The 10,942-nt window shown below is 54.6% G+C and overlaps 2 protein-coding genes across 13 annotated transcripts; one reads left to right on the forward strand and one right to left on the reverse strand.

The window, feature by feature from the left end:
• The first annotated feature begins 59 nt into the window (after window positions 1-59).
• On the forward strand, window positions 60-2,788 carry Asmtl (acetylserotonin O-methyltransferase-like). 10 transcript variants are annotated; one of them, XM_006249001.4, is made up of 8 exons: window positions 61-305; window positions 411-585; window positions 1,470-1,537; window positions 1,743-1,790; window positions 1,962-2,026; window positions 2,106-2,167; window positions 2,271-2,379; window positions 2,494-2,788. In XM_006249001.4, the coding sequence occupies exons 1-8, from the start codon at window positions 213-215 to the stop codon at window positions 2,663-2,665; spliced, it is 792 nt and encodes a 263-aa protein (XP_006249063.1). In that variant the 5' UTR covers window positions 61-212; the 3' UTR covers window positions 2,666-2,788. The 10 variants fall into 10 exon arrangements, 7 of the variants coding, with proteins under 7 accessions (XP_038945127.1, XP_006249063.1, NP_001099385.2 ...); XR_010056370.1 differs by lacking the exon at window positions 2,106-2,167 and having other exon boundaries at window positions 60-305; window positions 2,494-2,535; NM_001105915.2 differs by lacking the exon at window positions 1,470-1,537 and having other exon boundaries at window positions 123-305; window positions 411-542.
• On the reverse strand, window positions 2,789-8,277 carry Il3ra (interleukin 3 receptor subunit alpha). 3 transcript variants are annotated; one of them, XM_006248989.5, is made up of 12 exons: window positions 8,068-8,233; window positions 7,833-7,923; window positions 7,377-7,543; window positions 7,163-7,283; window positions 6,896-7,028; window positions 6,121-6,314; window positions 5,822-5,937; window positions 5,696-5,725; window positions 5,498-5,609; window positions 4,943-5,045; window positions 2,995-3,061; window positions 2,789-2,898 (listed from the first exon to the last, which is right to left on the reverse strand). In XM_006248989.5, the coding sequence occupies exons 2-12, from the start codon at window positions 7,891-7,893 to the stop codon at window positions 2,842-2,844; spliced, it is 1,161 nt and encodes a 386-aa protein (XP_006249051.1). In that variant the 5' UTR covers window positions 7,894-7,923; window positions 8,068-8,233; the 3' UTR covers window positions 2,789-2,841. The 3 variants fall into 3 exon arrangements, 2 of the variants coding, with proteins under 2 accessions (XP_006249051.1, NP_640353.2); NM_139260.3 differs by having other exon boundaries at window positions 7,833-7,963; window positions 8,068-8,191; XR_005491596.2 differs by lacking the exon at window positions 4,943-5,045 and having other exon boundaries at window positions 7,833-7,963; window positions 8,068-8,277.
• Window positions 8,278-10,942: the final 2,665 nt, after the last annotated feature.

Genomic DNA, 10,942 nt, shown 5'->3' on the forward strand with positions numbered 1-10,942 from the left:
ACTGATTTTTACTAGTATCTAATACCGCATACGCCCTCTTGCCTGCGCTTTTCCTAAATTTCGCAAGCCAAGAGGGAGGGGCGGGGCCTGGGCGAATTCCGGAAATTGCGCAAAAACGCCACCATTCACGTAACACGAAGGGTGGTGCCTGGGCTGCGGAGTCCTCCAGTGATATCGGTCAGGTCTGGTAACCCCGCGCGACTCTGGCCCCCATGGCACTGAAGCCGCTCGCCCCGCTCCTGCGCGGTTACCACGTGGTCCTGGCGAGCGCTTCGCCAAGGCGGAGGGAGATCCTCGACCTGGCGGTGCGCTTTCCGTTTGCCGGGTCACTGACAGGGAGGGAACCGGAAGTCGGTGGGCGGAACCGGGAGCCCCCAAAAATGAGAGTGTGACGTGACCACACCCCGCAGGGCGTGGTTTTCGACGTCATCCCCTCGCACTTCTCGGAGGTCCCGCCCCCGGAGCACCTGCTCCGCCCTCAGGACTTGGTGATTGCAAATGCCAAAGGGAAAGCCTTGGACGTCGGAATGCGCCTAAGCCAGGTGCGGGAGGCCCCAGTAGAAAGTAGACTGGGCTTCTGTGAAGGTGCTGGATTTTCTGTTGTGGGGCGGAGATTCTGGGCCCAGGGCTTGGTTTCAGCCTTAGCAGGAGGGGCTTCTGGTTTGATGGCGTGGCTTTCAGTTTGGGGTTGTTGTCTGTTGTGGGCGTGGGTTTACGACCTGGGGCGGGGTTACTATTAGGGGTGGAGCTCCCGGGTTTGGGGCGTGGTTTCAGCCTTAGGGGTGAAGCCTGCAGATTGAAATTCTAGTTTGGGACAGAGATTCCAGTTTAGGTTAGAGTTAAGGGCTTGGGGGTGTGCCCTGTTTTCTGATTCTGATTTGGGGCGTGGTGTGAGCGTTTTGGGGAGGCTTCACAGAGTTGGGTCCTGGATTTCTGTTTAGTTACCGACTCTCCAGGTCAGTGTGGGATTTCATGGTCAATGTGCGTGGCCTTTAGGTTGAAGGGTGAGGGTCTGTTTTAAATGGGGTTTTCATAAGTGGTCGGAAACTCGACGTCAGGGGCGTGGTTCAGGGATTGCGGGCAGAGTCTGCGGTTGGAAGGCATGGCTGTCATGTCAGGAAGACGTTTAACAATTAGTGGGCGTGATCTTCAGGTTGAGGCAGTGGCTTCTTGTCCTGAGAATAACTTTAAGTAGGAGAGTGTTTAGAGTGCTAGGGGCTTAGCTTTTGCATAAGAGGCGGGTTTGGGATTCAGGGTAAGGATCGTGGGCGGGGCTTCTGGTCTGGGACTGGGCTTGCGTGCTAGGGCCGGGGTTTTGGTGTTGGGGTCAGAGCTCCTTGAATCGGCAATAACTTCCAGGTCAAGGTAGGGTGTCTGTCTTTTAGGGCCGACTTGTGGCTTGTGGGCATGGTTTCTTAGGGGCGGGGCCGCCATAGGAAAGGCACTGTTTTTTTTTTTTTTTTTTTTAGATGATGGCGGGGTTTCAGGCTGTTCTGTGTTACGGGTGGGGCTCCTGGTCAGGTGGAGGAGTTTCCTGGTAAGAGGCAGAGATTTGAGGCCAGGGGAGTGGATTCTGATTGTGGGCGTGGCTTCACCTTAAGGCCCTGGACTTCCCTTTCCTGGCTCTGCCCACCTCTTCCTGCTTGGTAGGCAGAGCTTCCCATTTTGGGGTTGGATTTTCCCTGTCAGGGGCGGGGTTTGCCCGCCCATCACTCAACCATGACCCTGCCCACCAACCCCAGGCTGACCCGGAGACCCAGCACCTCATCATTGGAGCGGACACCATTGTGGTGAGAACCTGGGGGCGGCGGCACTGCGTGCAGTAGGGGGTCACAGAGGGCACGGGGGTGGGTGGGTAATCTCAACCCCTCGCTGATACCCTGGGCCACTCCCGCATTCTGGCTGCCTAATGCACAGGGCAACCCTGCCTTCCCAAACCCTAACCCCCCCACCCCCCACAGGCCATGGAGGGGCAGATCATGGGGAAGCCCTGCGACCGTGAAGATGCACTCCGGATGTTAACCAGGTGGGCGGGGCCTCCCCGGGTGCGTGGCCAAACCCTGACCCCAGGCACTTACCCTACACCTGCTGGGCCCCACCCCCAGGCTGAACGGTCGTGAGCACAGTGTCATCACCGGTGTCGCCATCATCCTTACGGGTGGAGCAGGTGACCCCAGGGTTTTTGTGGGGTTTCTGGGGATCCCAGTGATGTTGTCCGGGTCCTGGGGTCATGACGTCTGTTGGGGTGACCTGTGAACATCCTGTCACAGGCACCCGTGACGCAGAGGTGGTGGTGGTCTTCCACGAGGAGACGCTGGTGACATTCTCGAAGCTGTCAGATGAGCTTGTGCAGGAGCATGTGGAGGGCGGGGAGCCCTGGTGAGCCACACCCACCCCGACTCCGCCCATAATCTTCACCAGTCCTCTGACCTTTGACCTCAGCTTCTAAAACTTGACCCCTGACATGACCTCTGCCACCCCCCTTGCTTCCAGGGACAAGGCGGGGGGCTACGGGCTGCAGGCGCGGGGCGGAGCGATAATGGCAGAGGCCGTGCGGGGTGACCCCCTCAATGCAGCGGGGCTCCCTCTCAACCGGCTCTGCCGCGAGCTGGGGCGCCGGCTGCTGCCTTCGGGACCAGGACAGGAAGTGGAGTCGCAGACATGAAGTTATGTCATCACAGCCGAAGTGACAGGAAGTAATGTTACAAACAGGACCCCTGTGTGACCGCCCCCCCCCCCAACCGCCACCCGGGTCATGGTGTAATAAAGGTCGATAAGGTGGACAGAGTTTCTCAGAGTGGCAAGGGGTTGGTTTATTGGGGTCCGTGCTGGGGGCAGGGCTCAGTTGTCTGTCACCAGCGTCACCTCGCAGTTCTCAGGTGCCTCGACCCATGCAACCTGCAAGGCAGACAGGCCATGCTCACCTGTCAGTCACTCAGCCTGGACCATGCCCCTTCCCAGGTCACATCCCCTCCCTAGGCCCCACTCCTTCACCATCTCTGGCCCAGGTAGGACTCTCATCCTTGGGATGGGTGGGAACAGGCGGCTCAGCAGCGACTTCCTGTGGACAGAATGGGTGTGGGGGCAGTGTCATGCCAGTCATGTTGACATCTGCACAAATTTATTACTTTGCATGAATTTGATGTCATTTGCATGAATTGGTATAATATATGGGGGGCAGGTCAAGGTCCCGCCTACCAAGCCATCACTCAATGGGGAAACTGTCAATCACAATAGGGGAAATGACATCACGGTGCTGATTTGCATACAGACTTGCATGCAAACCGGCCAGGTCCCACCTCCCCTGGCATCCATCTTCACTGCAGCTGTCACCCACAACCTTAAGATGTCATATGGCGAATTTGCGTGCATTTGTATAAAACATTTAATTTCCAAATTTGCACAGAAAGGAACAAATCTGCATGACTTATATAGAGTGGCTTAAATTTGTGTGGATTTGTGGGTTGTTAGGTAGGATAATGTATGTTGCTGTCAGAAGCGTAGGATGATGCCATACAGATCTGAGTAAATGTGCATGAGATTTGCATAAACTTGACAGCCTTAGTGTGGGTTTATAGAATTTCAAGTGGGACAATATGTGCAGTTGTCAATCACAACAGTGCTATGGGGCCTCATTTGGATAGATTTGCATGAAAGGCAAAGATTTGGCAAATTTTCACGAATCTGTATAAATTTTCACAATGTTGGTGAGAATTTGCATCTATTTGCTGTTGGGCTGACGTCATAGACATATTTTCATAAAGACGTCTAAAAATTTGCCTGAGATTAGTGGAGATCTGCATGAATTTCCACAAAGCTCTCACGGTTGGTTTGGATTTGCATGCAGCCAGGCTCTGCCTCCCAAGCATCAGAGAACCTGTATCTCAGGTTGTCAGACTGATGACATCATTTGAAGTCATTTGCATAGATTTACATAAATCTGTCCAATTATGTTGACTCTGAATGTTTTGTGAATTGGACAGCCTTGGTGTAAATTTGCATACATTTGCATGAGTCTGCCCCTCCTCCTGAGCCAACAGTCACAGTAGGATGATGCCAAATCCAAATTTTTGCCAAAGGCCAAATTTGCATAAAATTGTACAAGTCCACATAAATTTGGAAGAATCTGTCAAATTCTGTGTATTTGCCAAAATTTACATGTAGGCATCCAGGCACCACCTCCCAGCCATACTGAAATGCCGAAATGTTTCCACCTGTCAGTCATACTGTGATGATGTCATAGGACTTACAAATATGTGCATATTAAAATATGCCTAAATGTGTATAAATCTGCATGAGATTATTGCAAATCTGCATAAATTTCCACAAAGGTGCCCAGGTTGGCTTGGATTTGCGTGAACTACATGCGGCCAGGTTCCACCTCCCAAGGCTGATGACATCATTTGTGTTCATTTGCATAAATTTTCATAAATTTGTCCAATTAACAAAGCTACTCGACTGTAAGTGAAGCTGTGTGACTTGGGACAGAGTAAATGTGGATTTGCATAAATTTACATGCAGGAATCCAGGCCCTGCCCCACAGCTCTCACTTGATGTTAGAGTAGTACACTTGTAAATATGTGTGTTAAAATATTTATAAATCTAGATAAATCTGCATGAGATCAGTGCAGATCTGCATTAATTTTTACAATCTCAAGGCCTTGGCATAGATTTGCCTAAATTTGCATGTGCCTGGACTCTGCCTTCCCAGGCATCAGAAATACTTCTTCAGCTGTCATTCACAGCTGGGGGATGATGTCATACCACAGACCTGCATACATTTGCATAAATTTTACAAATTTCCATGAGTTTGTACCAAACCAGAGACACTCTTGGAATGTGATTTTGACTTCAACCCTCACCCGCAGGGGCAGGAAGTGAAGAGGCAAGGAGTAGAGCTTCCCACCCCCCCAGACCCACCCCCTGGGTGCAACATTATCACCTCCAGCACAGCAGCAGCACAGCCATCACTGTGAGCACCGCGCCCGCCCCCGCCAGGAGCAGCGATGTCATCGGGGTTGCCAGAGTCGCTGTGGGGCCACAGTCTGCACGGGGACAGGAAGTGAGGGTGGATTCCCACCCTGGGAGCCCTGACTGGATGGTGGTTGGGTGGGGTTTGTCTGACACAAGAAAAGACGTCACAGTAGGAAAGCAGAGTTGATGCCATTGGGGAAACCAGGAAGTGTCATTGCCAGGGACAGGAAATGAGGGCGGAAGATCTCAGGGGCCATATTGGGAGTGGGGCTACAGTGAGGTTGGTGCAAGGCCTTGCCAACCAGGATGTGAGGTCACTGGGTAAACTAAGCTGGTTGGGGGTGAAAAGAGAAACATCGCTGGGACAGGAAGCGAATTGAGAGCTAGCAAGTGATGTCACAAGAGACAGAAAGTGAGGCACAAAACAGAAGTGACATCCTTCAGAGAGGCGGTGAGTTTGGAAATAGGAAGTGATGTCACCGAGCAGAGAGGTAGTGGCTCTGGGCAGGAGGTGGGGCCTCACCCAGGCTCCAGGCCTTGCTCCAGTCGCTCTCCACGCCCGAGTCCAGGGCTGTGGCCTTGACACGCACAGAAACCGTGTCCAGGGTCGGGACCTTGAATTCTGTCTCATATACCTGGAGACGGCCAGAAGCGACATCAGCGGGTGTGGCCAGACCCCGATGCCCCACCCCCACCCGGCCCTGCCTCACACCTGACTTACCATCTCAAGCTTTGGCTCTGTCTGTGAACTCTGGGGGGGGGGGGGGCATCAGGGGAGCAGGGCATCAGCGACCAGGCACACCTTGGGAGGTCCTGTCCCTCCCCCCAAGTCCTGTTCCATACCCACCTGGTTGATCTGCAGAGTGAACACGAAGGCCGTCTGGAACCGGCTCTGCGGCGCCCACCTCACACGGGCCCCGGTGCTTTCGCATTCAGCTGTCAGCACGGGCGGGGCCAGGACCTCTGTCGGGAAGGGGCAGGGCAGGGATGGGCGTGCAGTGGGGCCACATTCTGCACTCCATGGTGTAGAGTGGGCCTGCCCTGCCCCGTACTCACTGACCTGCCCGGTGTCTATGTTGCAGGTATTCAACGGTTCCCACCACACCCCATCCCACCCACCCCGCATTGCGCGTGCTATAGGCTCACCCACGGCAGCCATGTCGATATCCGCGTCGGTACAAGACACGGGCGCGTGGACCCCATGGGCGCCACCACTGCCGTTCACCGTCACTGTGATGAGGGAGGCCAGGGTCCCAGCCTCACCCACCGCACAGCCCACGCGCGACCCTTGGGAGTCAACCTCGTACCTCGGGCACTCACGGTCGTGGTCTGGGCTGTGCCTGTGGAGGTTGGGAGGGGGCAGAATGTGGGGATGAAGGGACATGGGAAGTGAAGTCAGTGAGTCCCAACCACACAGGAAGTGACCCCACCCACAAGATAACGACAACATCCACACAGGAAGTAACAATATTCACAGGGAAGTGACATAACTCCATCCCACACTGAAAGTAACACTACCAAGTCCCAAACACACAGGAAGTGATACCACTCACAAAAGAAATGATGGAAATTAGTCCCGCCCACACAGGAAGTGATGTTGCTAGGCAAAGTCCTGGCCTCAGAGAGACAGGAAGCAACCCCAAGTCACACAGGAAGTAACCCCAACGTCACAGGTAGCCCTCACAGGAAGTGACCTGATGAAGAAAGGAAGTGACATAATCCACCCAAAAGTGACATGGCCCAGACAGGAAGTGACATCACCCACACAGGTAGTGACCCACCCCACATACAGGAAGTGTTGTCACCCACAAAGGAAGTGACCCTGCCCACGCAGGACGTGACAACACCAAAACAGGAACTGACCCTGTACACAAACGAAGCGATCCCCTCCTGGTCCCGCCCCTGACATCCCTACACCCACCTTGCATCTCGCAGGAACATTCTGTATCGCACATCCCGTGTTGCCCCAGGGCCCCGACCCCAGCGGCAACTCAGCCAATCCACGTCGTGCACCCAGCAGTGCAGGTTGCGGGCGGCAGCCGCCCTGTTGGGGTCTTTGGGGGGCCAGGGGCCGGAAAAGACACAGAGGTCAGAGATCATGCATGGAGTTAGGGGGTAAAATTTGGCGTCAGAGGTCAGATGTGGTGCATGGTAGTCGGGGTCACTTGAGTCAGGGGAGGGGCCTCACCACGGGGCTGGAAGCACAGGTGGGCCGCATCCTTCTCTTGCCCCTCGGGGAAGACAGTGAAGTTGGTTACGTGACAGTGGGAAAGGGCAGGGAAGGAGCAGGAATGACCTGCAGGGTCCGCCTGGGGGCGACAGGAAGTGGCCAGGGGTTGACTGACAGCACCTGCTCCACCCACCCTGGCCCCGCCCACCCTGGCCCCGCCCCACCCACTCACCCGCACAGGGTCCCGCCCCTCCTTTCTGCACAGGAACCTGGGACCCAAGGCCCCGCCCTCTGCCCTGGTCCCGCCCCCGCCCCACTCCCACGTCAGCCTGCGCTGGGCGGGGTCGATGCTTAGGTTCCTGATGGGCGGTGTCAGAGGTGGGGCCTCCATATGGACTCCTGCGGGGGGATGGGGGTAAGGAGGAAAGGATGGGGTCACCGCTAAACAAAAAGTGTGGCTGGTGGGTTGTGCTTGGATGGAACTGATGGCCTGGATGGGCCAAGCTAGGATTTGACCTCAGATTTTGCTACTTCCTGTTTCGTCCCTACTTTCTGTCCATGCTCCGCCCCCTTCTTACTGAGGCCACGCCCCTGAGCTCACTTCCAGTGTTTTCTCATCACTTCCTTTTCTGAGTCCACCGACCCCGCCCACCCCGCCCCAGCCCCGCCTACTCCAGTCCACGCCTACCCCGTTCTGACATCGCCTCGAACATAGTAACCGACAGCAGCAGCCACACTCCGGCAGCCATGATGGCCGTGGGAACCGGATCCGAACGTATCTGTCCAGTGGTGGTGGTCAGAGTCAGCCTCACCCTGGGCCTGGAGGGTCCGAGGGGAAGAGGCGGGGTCTCAGCGCTCGGACACGCCCTGGATCCCGGCCACGCCCCTGTGAGGGTCACTTCAGGTTTGGGGGCAGAACTTACTGTTATCTTCCGTTCCTGCTCTCAGTGTTCCCTGAGACACAGAGTGACCACCGCCTGATCCCGGACCCCAAATCCACGCACGGACCTCGCTCGCTCTCTGCCGACCCCAGCAGAGTCCACAGACCTCAAAGCCCAGGTCTAGCCGCGACCCTGTGACTCCGCAGGCCCCGCCCCAAGTGGCCGCATCCAGTGTTGAGCAATTATCTGAGGCTGTCGCCTGGCCAGGGAGGGCGGGGCCTGCGTAGTCTCTTGGGTAGTGGGGGGATTTGCGGGTCGCCCAGGCCACGCCCCCCGGCCGCGCCCTGGGGTCCGGAAACGAGAAACCTGCACAGCGGCATCCATGTTGTGGGTGTGGCCGAGCGCAGGATATGCCTGGGTTGCGATCATGATGTGGTCGCCGCCCTGGAGCTCGGGTCGCTGAGGCAGGGGGATGGCGCGGAGCACCGGTAGTTGGGGTATGGTTTGGAAGTAGGGGGCGGGACTAACTGACACAGCGGTGATTGACAGCCCTGGAGAAGGGCGATCACAACACAGTGCAGGTACAAGATTGCAGGTTCAGGGCAAGTACAGGGCTGCAGGTGCAGGTCTGGAGGTAAAGGGCTGAAGGTGCTGGGTTGCAGATATAGAGCTGCAGGTAAAGGCCTGCAGATGGAGGGTTGTAAGTGCAGTGCAAGTTCGAGGGTCGCAGGTACAGGGCTGCAGGTACAAGGCTGCAGGTGCAGGGCTGCAGGTGCAGGGCTGCAGGTGCAAGGCAAGTACAGGGCTACAGGTACAGGTCTACTGATAAAAGGCTGAAGATGCAGGGTTGCAGATATAGGGCTGCAGATACAGGCCTGCAGTTGGAGGGCTGTAAGTGCAGTGCAAGTACAAGGGTCGCAGGTGCAGGGCTGCAAGTACAGATCAGCAGGTATAGGGCTGCATGTACAGAGCAGCAAGTAAAAGGCTGAAGGCACAGAGCAGCAGGTGCAGGGTTGCAGGTGCAAGACTGTAGGTACATACAAGCACGTTCAGGGTTGCAGGTGCAGGGAAGCAGGTACAGAGCAAGCAAATACAGGGCTGCAGGTATAGGGCTGTAGGTGCCTTGCTAGGACAGGGCTGGAGGTATAGTTCTGTAGGTACAGGACTTCAGGTGCAGGGATGCAAGTACAAAGCATCAGGTACAGGGCTGCAGGTACAGAGCAAGTGCAGGGTTGCAGGTACAGAGGAGCAGGTGCAGGGCTTCAGGTGCAGGGCTGCAGTGCAGGGCAAATACAGGGCTTCAGGTTCAGGGCAAGTATAGGCCTGCAGGTGCAGGGCACCAGGTACAAGGCTGCAGGTACAGGGCTGCAGGTGCAAGGCAAATACAGGACTGCAGGGGCAGGACATGTACAGAGCAGCAGGTGCATGGCTGTAGGTTCATAGCTGCAGATACAGGGCTGTAGGTGTAGGGCTACAAGTGCATGGCTGCAGTTATAGGGCTGCAGGTGCAGGGAAGCAGGTATAGGACAAGTGCAGGACTGCAGGTGCAGGTTAAGTGCAGGGCTGCAGGTCCAGAGCAGAAGGTTCATGGCTGCAGGTGCAGGGCTGCATGTACAGGGTTACAGGTACAGAGCAGCAGGTGCACGACTGCAGTGCAGGGCAGGTCCAGGGCTGCAGGTGAAGGGCAGCAGGTACAAGGCTCCGGGTGCAGGGCTGCACGTGCAGGGCAAGTACAGTGCTGCAGGTACAGTGCTGTAGGTACAGTGCTGCAGGTAAAGAGAATCACGTACAGGGCTGCAGATGCAGGGCAGCAGGTGCAAGGCAGGTATAGGCCTGCAGGTGCAGGGCTGCAAGTACAGGGCTGAAAATTCAGGGTTGCAGGTGCATGGCAGCAGGCTCAGGACTGCAGGTACAGAGCAGGAGGTACAGGGCTGCACGTACAGAGATGCAGGTGTAGAGCAGCACGTAAAGGGATTCAGGTACAGGGCTGTAGGTGAAGGGCAGCAGGTGCAGGGCATCAAATACAAGGCTGCAGGTGCCAGGCAGGTGCAGCTCTGCAGTTGCAGGGCTGCAAGTGCAGTACAGCAGGCACAGGGCAAGTACAGGGCAAGTACAGGTGCAGGGCAGCAGGTACAAAGCCTGCAGATGCAGGGCAACAGGTACAAGGCTGCAGGTACAGGACAAGTACAGGGCTGCAGGTGCTGGGCTGCAAGTACACGGTAGAAGGTATAGGACTGCAGGTACAGGGCTACAGGTGCAGGTCAAGTACATGGCTCCAGGTTCAGGCCTGCAGGTACAGGGCAACAGGCTCAGGGCTGCGGTACAGAGCAGGAGGTACAAGGCTGCAGGTACAGAGATGCAGGTGTGGAGCAACACGTACAAGGATTCAGGTGCAGGGTAGGTGCAGTTCTACAAGTGCAGGACAACTACAGGGCTATAGGTGCAGGAAAATAATTCTGAATATAATAGACACAAAATGATTCAGAAAAAATTTGAAGAATTTTTTAGAAAATTATCCTGACATAATAAAGACAGAAAATATCGAAGGAAAACAATAAAGATTTAAAAAAATCATATTGATAATATAAAAGACACAGAAAATATTTCTTAAAAAATTTGAATATATATTTTTTTAAAATCATCCTGAAATATCAAAGACTAAGAAAATACTTAAGAAAAAATTGACGATTTTTTGGAAAAATCATCCTGAAAATATAAAAGACAAAATATTTCAGGAAAAAATTGAAAACGTTTTTGGAAAATAATCTTCAAAATACTAGATGCACAGAAAATATTTAAGGAGAAAATGAAGATTATTGGAAAATCATTCTGAATATAAAAGGAAGAAAATATATCAAAAAAATTTGAAGATATATTTGGAAAATGATGGTCAATATATTAGAGACTCAGAAAATAT

Source organism: Rattus norvegicus, chromosome 12 (genome assembly GCF_036323735.1).
Source record: "Rattus norvegicus strain BN/NHsdMcwi chromosome 12, GRCr8, whole genome shotgun sequence".
In the NCBI taxonomy this organism is placed as follows: Eukaryota; Metazoa; Chordata; class Mammalia; order Rodentia; family Muridae; genus Rattus; species Rattus norvegicus.

Bases quoted from the DNA above. Each gene is read 5' to 3' on its own strand.
- Il3ra (XM_006248989.5), bottom strand. From the start codon at position 7,893: ATGGCTGCCGGAGTGTGGCTGCTGCTGTCGGTTACTATGTTCGAGGCG. The intron at 7,544-7,832 runs GTAGGCGTGGAC...ATCCCCCCGCAG, and splicing joins CGAGGCGATGTCAGAACGGG to GAGTCCATATGGAGGCCCCA. The intron at 7,284-7,376 runs GTGAGTGGGTGG...TGTCGCCCCCAG, and splicing joins AGGGGCGGGACCCTGTGCGG to GCGGACCCTGCAGGTCATTC.
- Asmtl (XM_006249001.4), top strand. From the start codon at position 213: ATGGCACTGAAGCCGCTCGCCCCGCTCCTGCGCGGTTACCACGTGGTC. The intron at 1,538-1,742 runs GTAAGAGGCAGA...CACCAACCCCAG, and splicing joins TCAGGTGGAGGAGTTTCCTG to GCTGACCCGGAGACCCAGCA. The intron at 2,168-2,270 runs GTGACCCCAGGG...ATCCTGTCACAG, and splicing joins CATCCTTACGGGTGGAGCAG to GCACCCGTGACGCAGAGGTG.